At 47.5% G+C, this 21,584-nt stretch overlaps 1 protein-coding gene across 1 annotated transcript in view; it reads left to right on the top strand.

Annotated features, from left to right (window-relative positions):
* The window catches only part of MTHFD1 (methylenetetrahydrofolate dehydrogenase, cyclohydrolase and formyltetrahydrofolate synthetase 1), a 68,656-nt gene that overhangs the window by 24,127 nt on the left and 22,945 nt on the right, over window positions 1–21,584 (top strand). Inside the window, exons 3-16 of the mRNA XM_066272847.1 lie at window positions 4,261–4,320; window positions 4,745–4,798; window positions 5,863–5,999; window positions 6,143–6,243; window positions 7,996–8,132; window positions 8,882–8,993; window positions 13,771–13,898; window positions 14,757–14,854; window positions 15,017–15,190; window positions 15,886–16,022; window positions 17,684–17,730; window positions 18,690–18,797; window positions 18,939–19,013; window positions 20,991–21,093. Coding sequence (XP_066128944.1) covers window positions 4,261–4,320; window positions 4,745–4,798; window positions 5,863–5,999; window positions 6,143–6,243; window positions 7,996–8,132; window positions 8,882–8,993; window positions 13,771–13,898; window positions 14,757–14,854; window positions 15,017–15,190; window positions 15,886–16,022; window positions 17,684–17,730; window positions 18,690–18,797; window positions 18,939–19,013; window positions 20,991–21,093 — 1,471 coding nt within the window. The remainder of the gene's footprint in view (window positions 1–4,260; window positions 4,321–4,744; window positions 4,799–5,862; window positions 6,000–6,142; window positions 6,244–7,995; window positions 8,133–8,881; window positions 8,994–13,770; window positions 13,899–14,756; window positions 14,855–15,016; window positions 15,191–15,885; window positions 16,023–17,683; window positions 17,731–18,689; window positions 18,798–18,938; window positions 19,014–20,990; window positions 21,094–21,584) is intronic.

Here is a 21,584-nt window from a genome sequence, read left to right as displayed (position 1 = left end):
TGGCCCGTGGGCCGTAGTTTGGGGACCCCTGCTCTAGAACATGGGAAAATATTTATAAAACAAAATTGTACAGATAGTGTTACAGTGAAAAACTATAAGTATGTTGGTGAGTAATTAAATAGAAGGAACATGATGAGATGCAGCATGGTGGTTCAAAGGGTTTGGCTTCCTCCTTGTCTTGGGAGCAGCTGACTACCCTTTGCCCTCCCTAAATGTCTGCTCTGTGTAAGCAAGAACTGGGCCACCCTAGCAGGTGTCTCTTAGCTGTGGGGGCACAAGAGCTTTCCACTGCCCCCGGGGGCAGGGGAGAGGGAGTAGAATGTGCCCCCTGGCTGTTCCTGTTTGGGCTCTGCTGTTCCTCTTGCGCAGTGACAGTTCCTCAGCCCGTTCATCTGGTAGTGGGCGCGATGGCAAGCAGAGATTCCGCATGCTTCAGGCAGGTCTGCAGCAGAGACTCCGCATGCTTCAGGCAGGCCTGCAGGAGAGATTCCGCATGCTTCAGGCAGGTCTGCAGCAGAGACTCCGCATGCTTCAGGCAGGCCTGCAGGAGAGACTCCGCATGCTTCAGGCAGGTCTGCAGGAGAGATTCCGCATGCTTCAGGCAGGCCTGCAGGAGAGATTCCGCATGCTTCAGGCAGGCCTGCAGGAGAGACTCCGCATGCTTCAGGCAGGTCTGCAGCAGAGATTCCGCATGCTTCAGGCAGGCCTGCAGCAGAGACTCCGCATGCTTCAGGCAGGCCTGCAGCAGAGACTCCGCATGCTTCAGGCAGGCCTGCAGGAGAGATTCCGCATGCTTCAGGCAGGCCTGCAGCAGAGACTCCGCATGCTTCAGGCAGGTCTGCAGCAGAGACTCCGCATGCTTCAGGCAGGCCTGCAGGAGAGATTCTGCATGCTTCAGGCAGGCCTGCAGGAGAGATTCCGCATGCTTCAGGCAGGCCTGCAGGAGAGATTCCGCATGCTTCAGGCAGGCCTGCAGCAGAGACTCCGCATGCTTCAGGCAGGCCTGCAGCAGAGACTCCGCATGCTTCAGGCAGGTCTGCAGCAGAGACTCCGCATGCTTCAGGCAGGCCTGCAGCAGAGACTCCGCATGCTTCAGGCAGGCCTGCAGGAGAGACTCCGCATGCTTCAGGCAGGCCTGCAGGAGAGACTCCGCATGCTTCAGGCAGGCCTGCAGGAGAGACTCCGCATGCTTCAGGCAGGTCTGCAGCAGAGATTCCGCATGCTTCAGGCAGGCCTGCAGCAGAGACTCCGCATGCTTCAGGCAGGCCTGCAGCAGAGACTCCGCATGCTTCAGGCAGGCCTGCAGCAGAGACTCCGCATGCTTCAGGCAGGCCTGCAGCAGAGACTCCGCATGCTTCAGGCAGGCCTGCAGCAGAGACTCCGCATGCTTCAGGCAGGCCTGCAGCAGAGACTCCGCATGCTTCAGGCAGGCCTGCAGGAGAGATTCCGCATGCTTCAGGCAGGCCTGCAGCAGAGACTCCGCATGCTTCAGGCAGGCCTGCAGCAGAGACTCCGCATGCTTCAGGCAGGCCTGCAGGAGAGACTCCGCATGCTTCAGGCAGGCCTGCAGGAGAGATTCCGCATGCTTCAGGCAGGCCTGCAGCAGAGACTCCGCATGCTTCAGGCAGGTCTGCAGCAGAGACTCCGCATGCTTCAGGCAGGCCTGCAGGAGAGATTCCGCATGCTTCAGGCAGGCCTGCAGGAGAGATTCCGCATGCTTCAGGCAGGCCTGCAGGAGAGATTCCGCATGCTTCAGGCAGGCCTGCAGCAGAGATTCTGCATGCTTCAGGCAGGCCTGCAGGAGAGACTCCGCATGCTTCAGGCAGGCCTGCAGGAGAGACTCCGCATGCTTCAGGCAGGCCTGCAGCAGAGACTCCGCATGCTTCAGGCAGGTCTGCAGCAGAGACTCCGCATGCTTCAGGCAGGTCTGCAGCAGAGACTCCGCATGCTTCAGGCAGGCCTGCAGGAGAGATTCCGCATGCTTCAGGCAGGCCTGCAGGAGAGACTCCGCATGCTTCAGGCAGGCCTGCAGGAGAGACTCCGCATGCTTCAGGCAGGCCTGCAGCAGAGATTCCGCATGCTTCAGGCAGGCCTGCAGCAGAGACTCCGCATGCTTCAGGCAGGCCTGCAGCAGAGACTCCGCATGCTTCAGGCAGGCCTGCAGGAGAGATTCCGCATGCTTCAGGCAGGCCTGCAGCAGAGACTCCGCATGCTTCAGGCAGGCCTGCAGCAGAGACTCCGCATGCTTCAGGCAGGCCTGCAGCAGAGACTCCGCATGCTTCAGGCAGGCCTGCAGGAGAGATTCCGCATGCTTCAGGCAGGCCTGCAGCAGAGACTCCGCATGCTTCAGGCAGGCCTGCAGCAGAGACTCCGCATGCTTCAGGCAGGCCTGCAGCAGAGACTCCGCATGCTTCAGGCAGGCCTGCAGCAGAGACTCCGCATGCTTCAGGCAGGCCTGCAGCAGAGACTCCGCATGCTTCAGGCAGGCCTGCAGGAGAGATTCCGCATGCTTCAGGCAGGCCTGCAGCAGAGACTCCGCATGCTTCAGGCAGGCCTGCAGCAGAGACTCCGCATGCTTCAGGCAGGCCTGCAGCAGAGACTCCGCATGCTTCAGGCAGGCCTGCAGGAGAGATTCCGCATGCTTCAGGCAGGCCTGCAGCAGAGACTCCGCATGCTTCAGGCAGGCCTGCAGCAGAGACTCCGCATGCTTCAGGCAGGCCTGCAGCAGAGATTCCGCATGCTTCAGGCAGGCCTGCAGGAGAGATTCCGCATGCTTCAGGCAGGCCTGCAGGAGAGACTCCGCATGCTTCAGGCAGGCCTGCAGCAGAGACTCCGCATGCTTCAGGCAGGCCTGCAGCAGAGACTCCGCATGCTTCAGGCAGGCCTGCAGCAGAGACTCCGCATGCTTCAGGCAGGCCTGCAGGAGAGATTCCGCATGCTTCAGGCAGGCCTGCAGCAGAGACTCCGCATGCTTCAGGCAGGCCTGCAGCAGAGACTCCGCATGCTTCAGGCAGGCCTGCAGCAGAGACTCCGCATGCTTCAGGCAGGCCTGCAGGAGAGATTCCGCATGCTTCAGGCAGGTCTGCAGGAGAGACTCCGCATGCTTCAGGCAGGTCTGCAGCAGAGACTCCGCATGCTTCAGGCAGGTCTGCAGCAGAGACTCCGCATGCTTCAGGCAGGCCTGCAGAAGAGACTCCGCATGCTTCAGGCAGGCCTGCAGGAGAGATTCCGCATGCTTCAGGCAGGTCTGCAGCAGAGATTCCGCATGCTTCAGGCAGGCCTGCAGCAGAGACTCCGCATGCTTCAGGCAGGCCTGCAGGAGAGATTCCGCATGCTTCAGGCAGGCCTGCAGGAGAGATTCCGCATGCTTCAGGCAGGCCTGCAGGAGAGATTCCGCATGCTTCAGGCAGGTCTGCAGCAGAGATTCCGCATGCTTCAGGCAGGTCTGCAGCAGAGATTCCGCATGCTTCAGGCAGGCCTGCAGGAGAGACTCCGCATGCTTCAGGCAGGCCTGCAGCAGAGATCCCGCATGCTTCAGGCAGGCCTGCAGGAGTGATCCCGCATGCTTCAGGCAGGCCTGCAGGAGAGATTCCGCATGCTTCAGGCAGGTCTGCAGCAGAGATTCCGCATGCTTCAGGCAGGTCTGCAGCAGAGATTCCGCATGCTTCAGGCAGGTCTGCAGCAGAGATTCCGCATGCTTCAGGCAGGTCTGCAGCAGAGATTCCGCATGCTTCAGGCAGGTCTGCAGCAGAGACTCCGCATGCTTCAGGCAGGCCTGCAGCAGAGATTCCGCATGCTTCAGGCAGGTCTGCAGCAGAGATTCCGCATGCTTCAGGCAGGCCTGCAGCAGAGATTCCGCATGCTTCAGGCAGGTCTGCAGGAGAGATTCCGCATGCTTCAGGCAGGTCTGCAGCAGAGATTCCGCATGCTTCAGGCAGGTCTGCAGCAGAGATTCTGCATGCTTCAGGCAGGTCTGCAGGAGCCTTGCCTCGTTTCCAAGGCAGACACAGGCATCCCTTGCTTTTTCTTATCTTTCGGCTTTTTCAGTGGGAAGTGGGTGGGCCTTGTTTGGAGAGGGATCCCTCATACACCTGTGTCCACATCTCCACCTTGCCCCAGCGTTCCTCTTGTTCTGTTACAGCTCTCCCAACAAGAGTCTCATGGTTAAACATTCCTGTTATCAAAACTAAAATTCTAGAGGCTTTTCTATATACCTTGCCTTTCGCTAATTGTCTGACTTGCATGTATTTATTACTCTAGGTTGGCAGCAGAAATGACTCCAATCTTTATGTAGATGTGAAGCTGAAGGCTGCTGAGGAGGTAAAGCCCAGAGCGGGTTGTCACCCCCACCCCACCCAGGTCCTGCTGGTTACCCCTGGCCCCATGTTGCCCCTCCCCCTAAAAACGTTTTGTCACCCACGGCAGAGTTTAGTTTATCTGTTTTACAAGTCAGAAGTGGGTGGCTGAGAGCTGAGGCCTCTAGTTTACCCTTGAACGTTTCCTAATCAATGGTCTGCCTAGTTCCCAAAGAGCAGGAATAGGGGACGTGAAATCGCATAATTGCAGTGATGACAGTTACCAAGTCAATGATGGATGGGTCTGAATGAAAGACTAATTCTTCAGAATGTAGGGTGAAATCGTTACTAACACCGCATGGTTTGTTTTAGCCATAGCTAGAAAGGAGGTGGGCCCATGTCCCAAGTACTCTTGTCAAATACCTTTTTTAAATGTTCATTTTTTGCAGATTGGGATCAAAATCACTCACATTAAGTTACCTAGAACGGCCACAGAATCTGAGGTGAGCTTTTAGGAACTGAGTGTCAAGAGGATAGCCGAAGGCTTTCCTCTCTGGTTTTCCGTTCAGTGAAACTAGGGGTTGATGCATTCAGCATACAAAAGACCTTCAGGTAAGTCTTTCTTCACAGACTACCTCTAAAAATCTTTGAAAAATGCCTGACCAGGCAGTGGCGCAGTGGATAGAGCGTTGGACTGAGATGTGGAATACCCAGGTTCGAGACCCCGAGGTCGCCAGCTTGAGTGAGGGCTCCTCTGGTTTGAGCAAAAGCTCACCAGCTTGAGCCCAATGTCGCTGGCTCAAGCAAGTGGTTACTTGTTCTGCTGAAGGCCTGCGGTCAAGGCACATAAAAACAAAAAAAAGTAAAAATCTTTGAAAATACCTACAGAGTAGGTGGTGCTGTGCTGCAGCATGGGTGTTTGGTACTCATGGTGTGATTGTAGCATCATTTGTTTCCAAATCACCTGCAATGTTTGTGGAAGATTGGTCCTTGGCCTATAGTTATATGCATCCTAAGAACCAACTGTGTATTCCACTTACATGATGCTCAAGAGTAGGCAGAATAAATCATCCGTGATTAAAGTCCAAACTGTGGTTGCTTATAGATATAGGGGGTAACTGAAGGGGCAGGAGGAAAAAGAACTTTGTGAGGTCGTGGAAATGTTCTGCATCTGCACTGTCCACTATGGTAGCCACTAGCTCCTTATGGCCATTTAATTAAAATAAAATAAAATTTAAAATTCAGTCACTCAGTTGTACTAGCCACATTTCAGTGTTCAGTCAATAGCCACTATTGTATTATACGTTTGGATTTGGATTATGGTAACAACGGGTATTAAATTGAAGTTCTTAGGTTTTTGAAGGATTTCTTACCGGACTCCTGAAGATTACCTTCTGTGTTAAAGTAGAGTTATTCTCAGAATTCAAGGGGAGGCACATTCTGAAGGGCCTGCAGTTAAACTCTTGGGGGCGGGGGATTGGAACAACCTTTCTTTTGAATCGGAGAATGTTCTATCCTTTTGATTTCTATGTGGCATATACCAAATTGTATGTGGTATTGTTTCTAGGTGTTAAAGTACATTACATCACTGAATGAAGACTGTACCGTACATGGGTTCTTAGTACAGCTGCCTTTAGATTCCGAGAATCCCATTAACACTGAAACAGTGCTAAACGCTATTGCACCTGAAAAGGATGTGGATGGGTGAGTGTGGCTGAACTTTCTACATCACATTGCGTGATCCCATTATAATATATTCCTATTTTAGGAACACACCATATTTGTTTCTAAAGAGTAAAACACCTAATTTAGCTTTATCTCCCCCTTCATTGCATCCACTGTTTTAGATTGACTAGCATCAGTGCTGGAAAACTGACAAGAGGTGACCTGAATGACTGTTTCATCCCTTGTACGCCCAAAGGATGCTTGGAGCTCATTAAAGGGACAGGTAAAAACCAAAACCAAAAGCAAAGCACCGTTTCTTCAAGCCTGGCCTTGACATGTGGAGGTTCCGAGAGGGTCATGTGGGCCCTAAGTAAACGGACTTGATTGGCACAGGACCTGTCGGCTGGGGCCTTTACCTAAATTCTCACTTAATCTTCCCAACAAGCCTATGAAATAGGTACTCTAATTGTTCAAAAGCTGAGAAAACGGGCTCAGAAAGATTGAATAATTTGTCCAAGAGGCGGTAGAGCCAAAATTTGAACTCAGAGTTATTTGAGTTCAAAGCAAATTTGTGTGTGTGTGAAATAATAACCTCTATGGTTGTAAGAATTAAGATAGTACGTAAAGGTACAAAGTGAAAAGTCCCCTCCCCGAGCCCCCCAATGGGCACGAAGTTTCCACAGTAGTTCTAGGACTAGACACATGGCTGGAAATGATCTCTTAACAATTGGTCCTATAACCTAGTCAGCATCTTGGTATTTTAATTTCATTACAAATACTTTTAGCAGAACTTATTTTTTACAAGGAAGTGTGTCCTGTTTAGAGGAAGTGGATCAGACGTCTCAAGTGGAAAGTGTTGGCCACTGTCATGTTCTGTGGTTAGTGAGAAAAGGTCAAGCTTTAGACCTTGGGACAGCTCTTACTGTTCAGTCCCACAACTAAATTTATGTTCTACAGCATATTTAGCAAATGGTTTGTCACAACTTGATACAGACAAATCCCATAAGCCACAGCAGCTGCAGGCCTCCCACTTCCTCTTGCTGATAGTGAAGCTGCCATTTGACCTAATGCTGCTTCAAGTCCTCTGCTGAATCCTAAAAAGTATAGTAAGTAACTTTTAAACACTTCGGACTTTGAGGGCTTTACTTCTAGATGTTTATGATGTTAGCAGTCTATAGAAGGTATCTTTTGTTGGATAAAATTAATGTTTTGCAGGAAGCACAATTTAAGCACAGATGTCGTAAGCAAGAATCCCCTTTAGCCACAGCTAGGTGGAGTCCTCAAGACTTTGTTTCTGCCTTTTTCCGAGCTCATTCTCAGACTCCACTCTGTGGCCCCAAGCAGCTCTAACCTTGTTCCATCCTTGTGCCTAAAAGACACAGGATTGGATCTCATTGGCCAGGGAATGAAACATAGTCCCCTGTCCACTGTTGGGTGCTCGCCCAAGCCACCTCCATTCAGTAGAGTATGTCAGTGCAGAGGAGGCTGGTGGAGTGGCCTGGAGGGAATGCAGCACAGGCAAATAGAGGGCTTCCTGCTGCAGCTGAATTTCCCTTTCGTCACTTCCCAGCAAACAGCCCTGGGGCTCAGGCCTTGAGCCAAAAGAGAAATTTAGGTGAGGAACTGCGTGAATACGCTCACCCAAGTTGGAAAGAATCACCAGTGCTAATCGAGTGCCCCTCACCCCCCTCCACCCTATTCCCTGCCCCCAAAACTCTTTTTGCCATGTAATTTAATCTGCTGTCTTCCATGCGGCTATTCGCTCGATGTCAAGGTTTCCTTTTTTCTTTGAATGTAGGTTTTCTTCCAGCTCTCCTGTAATTGAATGAAACCCACAGTGAGGACACGTGTTCAGGGACTGATTTGTATCTGAAACCCTGGAGAATCTTGTTTCCTAAGGAAGGGCGTTTTTAGGAGGATTTCTTTCTGGTGCTAGGAATCTGTTCTCTTGCACTTGTTCTGAGTTCTCGCGCGAGGTGGTGTGCAGAGGAGGGCGGCTCCCCTGCTCTCTGCTGCACTGTGGCTCTCCTTCCAGGGGTGCCGATTGCCGGGAAGCACGCCGTGGTGGTCGGGCGCAGCAAGATCGTCGGTGCCCCCATGTACCAGCTGCTTCTGTGGAACCATGCCACAGTGACCACCTGCCACTCCAAGACTGTCAATCTAGACAAGGAGGTAGGGGTCTGGAGCGGAGCGTGTGACCTGTGTGTGCATGTATGCATGCGTGTGGTCGTGTGATCTCACTTGATGAGAATAGCTAACATTGGAGTGCCAGAAACCACCGTGTACTTGACCTCATCATCTCAGTTAACCCCTCTAACAATTCTATGAATCTCGTCTCATTTTACAATATGAAGGAACAGATTCACATAAAGAACTTGCCCAAAATTATTCAGGTTTTTTTCTGACTAGGTTCTTTCTGCACCAGTCCCCCATGTGGTAAATAGGAATTAGCAGAATAAGATCTGGGAGTGACCCCTGGCAGCCAGATCCCCAACTGATAACAGTGGTGGCCTCAGAGGTAAAGGTGATCCAGAGGGTCATGTGGACAGAGGGTCTGTGACCTCGGATTCCTGAGCCCAGTAATTACCATATGTGCACATCCCTATTGACAGTGCGGTCTCTTAAACATGGAGAGAGAGCTGGAGAGAGGCCTAGCGCCCTGTCTTGTAATCGTCCCCAAACAGTGCTCCTCATCCTACAAGTTCTTAATCAAGTTCCCCATTGGGTCAGAGAGTTTGTGAAGGGGGAGTTTGGCATGTATAGGCATCAGCCTGGCATCTAAAGAGCTGTCAGTGTGTGGCCTGGGAAAATAGCTGACAATAGTGAACATTTCATACAGGGATGAAAGGGATGTCCTTTCCACCTCTAGAATTTTTATGTTTCACTGTTTAATTTCTGAAGGCAGAACCTTCTTCCCTTAGGTAAATAAAGGTGACATCGTGGTGGTTGCAACTGGTCAGCCTGAGATGGTGAAAGGGGAGTGGATCAAACCTGGGGCAATAGTCATCGACTGCGGGGTCAATTATGTCCCAGGTGAGTGTTGCCAGAGGAGGAAGGTGGTTTCTGGTGGAGGGCTGGGCAGAGGAAGATGTCTGGGTCACCGGCCGAAGCCTACGTGAGAACCCCTTGTCCTGTTTTAGGCGTGAGGTGGTAAGGATCGGTGTGATTGGCCTGCCTGGGGTGCTTGCAGTTGGTATATGGCATAGAGGCTGCTGGCGGGCGGGCCAGCTGGACGGCAGAACCTGTGGTTTTAGCCACTGTGCAGAGCAGCTCCCGAAAGGACTTTGGGGAGAGCGCAGGAGAGGGGGCAAGAGGGACGTCTCACTGTATCTTTATGTACATACAGAGTACCGTTTATTTTAACAAAGGATGGGCTAATTTAAAATATAGTGTCATCTTTGCAAAGTGCCATGAGACTTCAGAAGAGATGCTCATTCTGCCACGAGTCCTAGAGGGCTTCACAGAGAAGACATTTGACCTGTTCCACAGCGATCCTCGGCATCCTCCTCCCTAAGTCGTGCATCGCTCCCCATTTTGTTTATGATATCACCATTCTTCCTTCCCACGGGTCTGGAACCTTTAGTTTCTCATGCAGTTATTCCCTCTCCTGGATTTATTTTTTAAATATTAAGGTTTTTCCTCTGTCCTCTGTCACCATTGAATGTAGCCCTCTCAGCTGGATGGACTACTGTGAGTTTCTTACTGGTCTGAGATCCATCCATGTGCTTTGTCATATTCACCTCCCATGTGCTAGTTCCCACCTCTGTGGCCTCGGGTATGCACTTTTTGAATACCTGTCTTAAATTGTGGTCGACGGGCCACATGTCCTCCTGCACGGGCCCCTTTTGTCCTTGGCAGCGTCCACGCCTGCGTCATTAGTGGCAGGCTGTTCTTCATGACATTTTCAAACATAAAATGTGAAAGGACAATACACTACAGCGAGTGTATGCATACCTCACAGATTCTAGAAGGAGTGGTCTTTCATCGATGGACTGCCTCTGTACATCAGGCACCCCCCACCCAGGCCTCGGGCTACGCAAATTGCGTAAGCTCAACCGTGATCTTCACTTTCAACCACTTCCTCCCCACCCCCTCTCTGTCTGAAATGCCCCCTCTTCCTCCAGACCTTGTCTGATTTCCCCTCAACAAGGGATGATCTCTCCTTTTGAAAACCCTCTCCCTCCCTCCCTCCCTCCCTCCCTCCCTCCCTCCCTCCCTCCCTCCCTCTCTCCTTCCCTCCCTCTCTCCCTCCCTCCCTCTCTCCCTCCCTCCCTCCCTCCCCTCTTCTGTCCCTTTCACATAGAACCTGGTGTTTCTTTTATCACGTATGTCTCATACGTGGTGTCCTGTGCTCCCCTCCATTCTAGTCAGCTTCTCGGGATGGTGGTCTCTGCGGTGCCATGTCCAGCATCGTGCCTTCTGACTGCTTGCAGTCGTATCTGCTGAGTTGTTGAAGGGAATCACAGCAAGAATAATCTTTTTTTCTCCCTTCCCACCTCAAGTTTGAAATATAGACACTAAGCTGCCAAGAATATTAGTCACTGTCAAGCCTCCATTGTTTTTAACCTGCCTCCCACTCTCCCTACCATGCTTTTAAGACAGTAGCTCATAATTGAGCACTTATTTTCTTATAGTGTAATTATCTAATGGGTGATGAAGAAAAGTGCTCACCTACAACTCCTCACTTTGAGGACTTGCGACATGACATTCAGGCTCATCCTGTTTGAAACCTTGCGTCTTCTGTATCATATTTCTGCTTTGGACATATTTTTGGACTAGCTTTGAGGGAAATGGATAAACGCCTGGTGGGGATCGTAAGTCTTGCAGATAGGTATGAAGTGTTTGTTGACTTAAACATGACACTCACTATCCTGTTGACATTTATTTTTCATGTAGATGGTAAAATATGAATAAGACCAATGCACTATCTTCCTTCCTGGTCAGCTTTAGTTCTCCTTACTCTGGGCAGATAGGTGAATAAACAGCAGTAAGGCCAGGTTCTGTTGTTCCCCCAGCATGGCGGAACCACTGAGTTGAGACCATGGCTGGGTTAGAGGACCCAAGACTGTGGTCTTCATTTTGGAAGCACCATGTTCCGCAGCCGGGCTGCTGCTTGGTTCATATTTTGATGATTTAAATCATTTGCATGGTCCAATCAGGGATAACATTATAAGTCACATGAACTAAGTTGTGTCATTTTTTATTCCCCACCCACCACAAATATATATATATATGTTGTAAGTTTCAAGAGCAGAGTAGAAAGAATTGGCCAGATACACATCAAAGTGCTCTTCCTGCCTGGCTTACTAAAGATAGTTTGACAAGGGCTATCCCAGTAGTAAGTTTGATTTGGAGGGATTATAAAAAGAGAGCACAGATCCCCCAGTTCCATCTCAACTTACCCGGGTGGCTGGGGGCTTCTGTTGAGCCTGAGCTGGATCTTCATTTGCATTTTGCACCTGCAATTCCCAGTGAAAGAGAAGTTCTAGGCCTGGGGTACTTAGCCAAGGTGCTTGTCAGTTACCAAAGCCGTACGCTTAGATGGGGAAGTGGTCCCTTTTTCCACCGACCACGTCCTGCTTTCCACGAAATGCTGTACATACATCAGAGGACACTCAGGCCAACACTGACAGTGCTTAGTTAAGTGGCAAAACTGAGCTCGTCTGTTGCAGTATTTAGCTCTGCAGTGAATTGATACGTCTCCTATATATTGAGAAACGTGGGAAAAGAGACTAACAATAAGTAGAAAGAGGTATTTGAAACTAACTTCAGCATTAGACTGTTGAAACCTGTACAAAGGGCAGACCCTTACCAGTATTCCCTTGACATTTTGAAAGGATGTTAGTGGTTATGAGAGGAAATGTTCTGCCAGAGCTGCTGCTTTATAATCTAGAAACCTGAAACTCTCGAAGGCGTTTTTGTTTATCAGTTCCTTAGAGCAGTGGTCCCTAACCTTTTTTGGGCCACGGAACGGTTTAATGTCAGAAAATATTTTCACGGACTGGCCTTTAGGGTGGGACGGATAAATGTATCACGTGACCGAGACAAGCGTCAAGAGTGAGTCTTACACGTATGTAACAGAGGGAATCTGGTCATTTTTTAAAAATAAAACATCGTTCAGACTTAAATATAAATAAAACGGAAATAATGTAAGTTATTTATTCTTTCTCTGCGGACCGGTACCAAATGGCCCACGGACCAGTACCGGTCTGCGGCCCGGGGGTTGGGGACCACTGTCTTAGAGTACGAGCTTTTTATGTTTGGGGAATGCTTTTTCAGTTTTAAGAATGTGCACATTTTCTCACTTGATTCTCAGCAAGCTTGGGAAGGAAGTAGTATTAATCCTTTGCATGTTTTGACTTCTCATCAGTAAGGAGGCCGCAGGGGCTGAGGACTAGCAGTTACTGGAAGAGCTGATTCCACAGCCCAGGCCTTTTAGTCCTGGCCTTTTGGCTATACAGTAAGCCCTCAGTGTTCTATAGGTTCTTGGAGACTGTGGTTTTAAGTGAAACAGTGTATAACGAAGCCAATTTTACCACAGGCTAATTGATATACACAAGAGTTAAGTTCCTGTGGCTTAATTCTTAAGGTCATAAAAACACCAAACTTCTAAATAAAGACTGAAACGCTTCTAATATTAAACATCAAAATAAATGTGAGCTATACATACATTTAAGAGAGATGAATGCAAACAAGTAAGATCATTATTCTCCAACCTGCTTCTTCCAGTTCAGGGTCACAGGTGGCTGGAACCTGGTCCTACAGCTCAGGGCACAAGGAGGGAACCGGCCTGGCCAGGACCCCTTCCAATGCAGGGCATGTCCCACACACCCACGCTCACTCAGAGTGGGACGATGTAGACACACCAGTTCACCTAATGTGCACATCTTCGGGATGTGGGAGGAAACCAGAGAAAACCCATGCAGACATGGGGAGAGTCCATTTTTCTTTTCTCGTGGGCTATAACAAAGTGATGTTGAATGCAGTGAGGTTGTGTGAGGACCCACTGTACTCTGAAGCATCATCTCTTCAGTTGTGATGATCCAATCAAAAAGAGGTAGCGAAATGGCTAAGATCCCACCAGATCCTGCCTCGGAAGGCTTAGAGCTGCAAAGTCTAGCCCTGTCCCGCCAGCCCCTGCTGGAGGAAGTGCACGGAAGCCAAGTGGAGATGTTTTTTTGTGGGAGAGCAATGATGCATCACTGGGTTTTGTTTCCTTGAATAGCTATTCTTTGCTGGTAAGAATTGTAGTTATTCTTGTATCCTTTTAAGGGAAATGTAATTATATTCTTTGCCTTTTGCATACATTGAACTAGCTTCTGGTCCTTGGAATTGGATGTTGAATTATTCCTCCAGCTTGTGCATGGAGCTTACAAAATGCTGACAGTTGCTGTGGAAATGGTGTCTGGCAGCTGTGACATAGTTGGAGCTTTGTGCACCCAGAAAATTTCTTTGTAGGCCTTGGCAAATTAACATTCTAAAGGGAGCTCGTTATAAATCGGGTAGTTGGCTGTAAGAGTAAAAAACAGTATCTTGTTTGCCACCTGACAGACTATGGAAGGATTCTTCTGGGACTGAAAATCACTTAAGCACCTTATGAACTTCTGCAGGTAAAACAGGTTTCTCTCTAGGGAATAACGAATACCTGTCATCCTTAGCTTTTACATAAATTAGGCACTTGGGCCCGTGGGGACTGCACACCGTAACTTTAGTTTTTGAACAGTCATAGTTGATCACTTAATTTAGATATAAACCCCAGGATTACAATTCTGAGACTTTGCTTTGATTTTTTTTTCCCCTCCTGGACCAGACAATACAAAACCGAATGGAAAAAAACTTGTGGGCGATGTGGCCTACAGTGAGGCCAAAGAGAGGGCGGGCTTCATCACTCCCGTTCCTGGTGGTGTGGGGCCCATGACGGTGGCAATGCTAATGCAGGTGCGTTTGAATCAAAGTTCCTATAATAGTTCTAGGAAACTGATAGACTTCAACTTACTGCTTTTCTCTCCAAGTAGAAATGTCACAAAACCTGCTCAGAAACTAAGTAAGGGTGTGAATCTGTTTAAGAAATAAAGGGAATGGAAGAACAGAGACATAGAATCAGTCTTACTGGGACAGTAGGGAAGGCACAGTTCGAATTGACTGGAATATCATTGCAGGGGAAGTGCAACACACGGACACTGCTGACTTTGCTTTGGCTCGCTTGCCCTTTGTAACCCGCACCGGCTGAAATGGGGAGGGGCAAGCAGCCCAAGGAATTTTAGGTGCATATAGACTCTTGCCTAGAATTGAGGCATGTCGATAGGTGGGTCATAAAGCTGTTCATACCGTGATTGAACTTGAGTGACCTGGGATTAAGAATTGAGGTGGAGAAGCGCCCATTTGCTTCTCCACCCCTCCGCCGCGCCTTCCTCTCTGTCTCTCTCTTCCCCTCCCGCAGCCAAGGCTCCATTGGAGCAAAGATGGCCCGGGCGCTGGGGATGGCTCTGTGGCCTCTGCCCCAGGCGCTAGAGTGGCTCTGGTCGCAACATGGCGACACCCAGGAGGGTCGCAACATGGCGACGCCCAGGATGGGCAGAGCATCGCCCCCTGGTGGGCAGAGCGTCGCCCCCTGGTGGGCGTGCCGGGTGGATCCCGGTCGGGCGCATGCGGGAGTCTGTCTGACTGTCTCTCCCTGTTTCCAGCTTCAGAAAAATGCAAAAAAAAAAAAAAAAAAAAAAAAAAAAAAAAAAAAAGAATTGAGGTGGAGGTTAAAATAACTCCCTCTCTAAGTTCCCTTTGTGTCATTTTGTTTAGAGCACAGTAGAGAGTGCAAAGCGTTTCCTGGAGAAATTTAAGCCAGGAAAGTGGTCGATTCAGTATAACAAGCTTGACCTCAAGACACCTGTTCCAAGGTAAAAATAAAATTTTACAGGTTCAGAACTTTGTGGGATGTCAGTTTGTAGCCATGGCTACAGGTATACCCCCCCCTCCTCAAAAGTACCATCAGTGGGTGGGATAGTATTAATTAATTACATGAATAAAGATCGATTGAACTTTTCTGTATTTCTTTTAAGTGACATTGACATATCACGGTCCTGCAAGCCAAAGCCCATTGGTAACCTGGCCCGGGAAATCGGTCTCTTGTCTGAAGAGGTGGAATTGTATGGAGTCACAAAGGCCAAAGTTCTGCTGTCAGTGCTGGAGCGCCTGAAGCAGCAGCGGGACGGAAAATACGTGGTCGTGACTGGGTGTGACTTTTTTATTCATTTGCCAATCAAATCTTATTATCTGTCCCGATCATTATTACTAGGGGTTGCATTTGCACTTAGCATATATATGTGGAGGTTCCTTTACTTTGGTTTTAGCATTTTCACAGGAAATTTTATTTCAGTTGGTCCTTACAGCCAGCCACCCTTTGAGGTCAGAGTAGATTAAAACCTTCAGAGATGAGAAAATTTGTCAAGTTACTCATTGAGTAAGTGGAAGTAAGTGGAAGAGTTGGGTCTTAAAACCTGGTCTTTATATTGAATTTTTTTTTAACTCCAGATTCATTAATTCATTAGCTTTATCGAAACATTCATTTGTATTGCTTGGCTGAGCTACAGATAAAAGTTTTGGAGACTAAATTTAGAAATTGAAATCATGGCAGTGTCTTCTACAAGGGAGAGTATATTTGTTCCTTACAGCAAGAAGAGCTAAAGCACAGCAGTGTTCTTTAACTTAAAATTGGGGGAAGTTACAACTAACTCCTGAGCTCCCTTTCAAGTCTTTCATCTTTCTTATCTCTCGGATTAAGACTCAGAGCTCCAGTGGCACAGTCAGTCAGCGCAGGGTACTCACACAGATTAAGACTCATTCTTTAGGATCTGTTGAGTCTGATTTAGTGATGACATCAGTTTAATTCCCCTAAGTGTAATTTTTCTCTTTTGCTTTCATCGTGAAGAATCACTCCCACGCCCCTGGGAGAGGGGAAGAGCACGACCACCATCGGGCTGGTGCAAGCCCTCGGTGCCCACCTTCATCAGAACGTCTTTGCGTGTGTGCGGCAGCCTTCTCAGGGCCCTACCTTCGGAATAAAAGGTATCGGCGGGACTAGAGGATCCTTGCCTCTCGCCCGGGCCCTCTTGACCCATGCATGTTTACGGGGTCTTCAGCTTATTTAGACACTAGGAAGGTCTTTCTCACACTCCCCTGTCTCGGTGCTTTTGGTGAAGGCTTTCATCGGCTCAGCCCAGCTCCTGCTGTCACTGTTTGACACGCAGCACAGGGATTCCTGGGATGGGTACTATGTAGGCAGAGGTGCTTCTATATGACTAAGTCACCTGTCACTGTAACAATAAAGGTAATCATAGCAACCAGTCACCATGCTGACTTCCTAGAGACATAGACAAACCCTATAGATGTTTCACTCTGTGGGAATAAGAAAAGCCCACCTTTGTTGAGTATGTGCTTTATGCCAGGTTTAGTGTAAAGCAATTTATGTATATTATTTTCTAATATAGTAGTATCATCTCCATTTTACAATAGCAGCAACTGGGACTTCAGGGGCAGCTAAGTCAAAAGCACTATGCTTAAGTACCAGAGTGGGCCCTCATGTCTAGTTCAAGCTCTAAAACAATTCCATCAACACATTGATTGAGCTGATTGCCTAAAACCACAATGGCAATCGACTTCACCTTCAGTTTTTGATAGCTGCAGTACTGCAAATGGGTTCTTTTCATTAAAATCACTTTTATTAATTATAATAGGTTCGTAGGGTCAGCTTTCTCATTTGCTTGATGATATTCTGCTTGTTCTAATTACTGCAGTGTTCACTCAAGGTCCCTCTTTGCTCTTCTGCCTGTTGTTTCGATCTGTTTCATAAATGTGCTGACTTAGTTCCGCTTTTGAGCTTGTCTTAACTCCCTTGCAATGTCAGATTGAGCCTTCTTGTTCCGCTTGTTGAACCCAGTATTCTTTTTCTCAGATCACAAATTGCCCCATTTTCATTGCATGGTCTCTGCCTCACCAAAAAATAGATTTTATTTTATTAATTTTTAGAGAGAGAAGGAGTATAGAGAGAAGGGGGGAGGAGCAGGAAGCATCAACTCCCGTATGTGCCTTGACCAGGCAAGCCCAGGGTTTCGAACCGGCGACCTCAGCATTCCAGGGCGACGCTTTATTCACTGAGCCACCACAGGTCAGGCAAAAAATCCATACCTCAAATTGGCATTTATCTCACTGATAACTCAAAAACCTGGATATTTTTTTGACTGGCCTTTGGTTAATAATTCAAATATGCCAGGAAAAATCTGGCAGTTAATATGTTTTCTAACATATGTCTCCTATTTGGGAAGAATTGCAGTCTCTGTGTTGGTGTTTGGTGTGTGTATTTTAAATATTCCTTTTTTTAAAATGCCAGAGTAGCATTTATAAGAGTGGAAAATGAACAGGTTTGCCTTATGTAACTGCAGGCTTTTAGCAGACGTTAGGAATCACGGGGAACCTGTTTCTAAAGATGATGAGTAGCTATGTAAGTGTTCATGGTTTTGTCAGACTCAGATTTCAATTGAGAGACTCTTCAGAACCAGAAAGATCAAGTGTTTCAGCTTGGTAGAAAAAACTAAAAACACTGATCAAATCTGTCCAAATGGTTATAAAAAGAAAAGAAATTATATGCATAGCAGTTACAAAACCAATTTGATTTCCTTTTTATGGAGAAACATGCTTAACTTGAGCCTCCCCCTTGACTTGTCCTCTAGGTGGCGCTGCAGGTGGTGGCTACTCTCAGGTCATTCCTATGGAAGAGGTAAAGTGTTCTGGGATTTGGTTGAATCAAACCCTTTATTATAGGTTTTCCTTCCAGGTAGTGAGCTTTATTGTAAAGGCATTCGTGGACAAATGACTTGTTTGGCAGTAGATGTGACACTTAAGGGAAAACATTTTTTTTTTAAGTGAGAGGAGGGGACATAATAAGACAGACTCCCACATGCACCCTGACTGGTATCCACCCGGAAACCCCTGTCTTGGTCCAATGCTTGAATCAGTCAAGCTATTTTTAGCACTTGAAGCCAGCGCTTGGACCAACCGAGCTATTCTCAGTGCCTGGGGCTGAAGCTCAAACCAATCAAGCCATTGGCTGAGGTGGGGGAAGAAAGAGAGAAGGAGGAGACGAAGAGGAAGAGAAACAGATGGTCGTTTCTCATATGTGCCCTGACCGGGAATCAGACCCAGGACATCCATATGCCAGGCGAATGTTCTATCCACTGAGCAAACTGTCCAGGGCTGTGGGAAAACATCTTAATTTGCAAAGTTGTAAGATAGCTTAGTTTTTTTTTGGCATGACAGTGACTTCAAAGTCTGGCTTTCTGGGAATTAATAATTTTAAACAAGTGATCAAATAAAGCATGAGATTGGAAGGAGCCAACATAGAGCAAACTCAGAGTAACAGCTGCAGAAATGGGAACAACGTGTAGACATAGAGTTGGGCTGCTCCTTTGTACTCCTCGCTTGCTGTCTCAAGGACATACGAGTGTCCTCAGTAATCCAGTGTTGCTGTTGATCCCGATGGTATAGTGTTTGTGGTTACCAGTAGGGAAAACCACAGTTTCTACTGAAGACAGTAATTTCATGTTTTCAGGACCTCCTGTATTGGGTGTTTGTCTACTAGCTGTGTGGCCCATTAGCTGGAACATAGGGATTGATTTGGTTGCAGCAGAATGAATGTCAGAAAGTTAGAAGACTGATGTGGCTTCTGTTCTTTTGTAGTTTAACCTGCACCTTACTGGTGACATCCATGCCATCACTGCAGCTAATAACCTCGTTGCCGCAGCCATTGACGCCCGCATATTCCATGAGCTGACCCAGACAGACAAGGTATGGCACCGAGGCCCCGTGGGCACTTTTGACAGGGTTCTGGCTCCTGAATTAACGTTGGTCCCTTGGGTGCTGATGATGCAGGTAGCAAGACAACGGGATTCCTTTTATTTAAAAGCCCCTTTCCCCCTTTTCTTTAAGGCTCTCTTTAATCGTTTGGTACCATCAGTAAATGGCGTGAGAAAGTTCTCTGATATCCAGATTCGAAGGTTATGGGTAAGCTTTCCCTCTTCATTTTTGATATTGTGTGAAATTGAGTAATTGATAAGAGGCAAAAATCTCCTTACATCCCTAACCATCGTCTTAAGACCATGTACATAACACAGGTTGATGGTAGGAGTTACTTCTGCATTCAGCTACAAAGACTGACACTTTCGTTGCAGTGTGGGAAGGAGTCAGGAGGCCAGCATAGCAGCATACCAGCTTTTACAATGTGAATCTCTGCTCTTCCTATCCCTGGGACCTTAAGCAAGAATGGTTACTTCTATATTTAACTTGAATTTCTATTAAAAATAACTATAGTCATTAAAATATACTATACCAACCATATAGCCGGAAATCTCACTCCTAGGTATTTATCCAAGAGAAATACAAGCTTGTGTTCATACAAAAACATGAATGTTTTTAGCAGTTCTATTAATACTCTCCAAAATTGAGAAGCAACCCAAAGGCCCTTCAGGGGATGAATGGATAAACAAACTGGAACATCCATACAATAAACGGAAGGAATTTTACATTCCTCTGTGTGTGTTGTCAACAATAGTCATATTCTCACTTTAATTTTTACAACTTGATGTTTTGGTGCTGTAAGAAGAATACGTGAAGCCTTCCTTCACCTAGTGTCACTGCAGTCTGCCTCCCTGCTGCTCAGTCAAGAATGGATTGTCAACAGCAGATTCTGAGCCTGGTGGCTTCTGTAAACAATGTCATACACTAGGCTGGGGAGGCCCTATGACAAGCCAGTGTGCTCCAATCTGAAAACATACTGGATTTTTAAGAACAAAGTCCGCGTAGTACAGAACTATGGAAGGAGTAGGGCTTGCTGGAGCCCACTCAGACCTACCATGAGTTAAAAGAAAAGGAGAATATATTTTATAAGCAGTTTTTGTTTTAGGATGTGACCCATGTAAGCATTGTACCTAAAGAAAATTGCCACATTCTGTGAGGAGGAAGAGTCAAACCCTTTTTTTTTTTTTTTTTATAATATATAAGCGAGCGAGGAAGGGAGGGAGAACAGACAGACAGGAACATCAGTCTGTTCCTGTATGTGCCCTGACTGAGGATCTGTGGCAACCTCTGTGCTCTGGGACAGTGTTCTCATCCGACCTATCTGGCCCAGGCCTTTTTTGTGTCTTTTGAAACAGTAAGAAGGCTGTAAAAGTATGTAGTGCTACATACTTTCACATACAAAAGTATGTCTAAGTTACTTATATTGATTTATATTTACTTTTGCCCTTACTAATATTTCATTTGAGTTGGGATTCTCAGTTGTCTGATTGAAGAATCTCTTGCTTTTCCTTTCAATATGTTTGGGTTTGGTGAAGTAGGTACAACACTTCTTGATCACTATGCTTATTTAGGGCTGGCTTTAGGGTCATGCCTCTGGTGCTCAGTGATAGGGACAAACATGCTAATAATACTTTTGTACAGGGTGATTAGGAAATAAAGGTTTAGCAAAAGGGATTATAGTTTTCCCTTCTGAGTTTAACATGGCTTGTATTTCTTAGAGGGAATCCCATCTGGAAATAGAGAATTAAAAAATTTTTTGGGCCCTGGACAGTTGGCTCAGTGGTAGAGCATCAGCCTGGCGTGTGGATGTCCTGGGCTCAATTTCCAGCCAGGGCACACAGGAGAAGCACCCATCTGCTTCTCCACCTTTCCTCCTCTCCTTCCTCTCTTTCTCTTCCCCTCCTGCAGCCAAGGCTCTATTGGAGCAAAGTTGGCCCGGGCACTGAGGATGGCTCCATGGCCTCTGTCTCAGGCACTAGAATGGCTCCAGTTGCAATGGAGCAGCACCTCAGATGGGCAGAGCATCGCCCCCTGGTGGGCATGCTGGGTGGATCCTGGTTGGGTGCATGCGGGAATCTGTCTGACTGCTTCCCGCTTCAAACTTCAGGAAAAAAAATTTTTTTTTAATTAATTGTTTTTGTTTGTTTTGTCTTCTTTGATGTTTTAATTTTACTACCTCTTCAGAGACTAGGCATTGAAAAGACCGACCCTACCACACTGACAGATGAAGAGATAAGCAGATTTGTGAGACTGGACATTGATCCGGAGACCATAACTTGGCAAAGAGGTACCAGAGTCTAGCCAGCCCTACTGCTTCATTTATACTGCATGCCCCACGCCCTCCGTGAGAGCTGCTAAAATGTGGGGTCTGAAAGCTTGTGTGTTGGTATTTTCATGGTTAGGACATGACCAAGGTGGTGACTGACTTGTTTTCCTGGCCGCCTCCATCAGTCTCTCTCCATACTCGCTGTGACCAAACCTCCTTTTGTTGGGTTGCTTGGCCGTTTGCTGTCTGTTCAGTGTTGATTGGAGTGAGGTTGGTTTCTAAGAGGTTCACACATAAACCAAAATTAACATTTTGCTAGTTTTATTTTATGCAAAAAGTTTTAGTGGCATAAAGTAGAGAAACTGAGTTTAATCACTTCTTGAATCATGTTGCCCTTTATTCACAGAACTCTTGTCTGGCATCAGTGACTTGACTTTTCTTGTAGCTCACTAGTTTGCCTACTCATTTTTACCTCATTTATTGAACTCTCTTGTATCAAAGTAGGTAGCCTT

The sequence above is a fragment of the Saccopteryx bilineata genome, chromosome 4, assembly GCF_036850765.1.
Source record: "Saccopteryx bilineata isolate mSacBil1 chromosome 4, mSacBil1_pri_phased_curated, whole genome shotgun sequence".
NCBI lineage: Eukaryota > Metazoa > Chordata > Mammalia > Chiroptera > Emballonuridae > Saccopteryx > Saccopteryx bilineata.
This window is presented reverse-complemented; position numbering and strand designations above follow the sequence as displayed.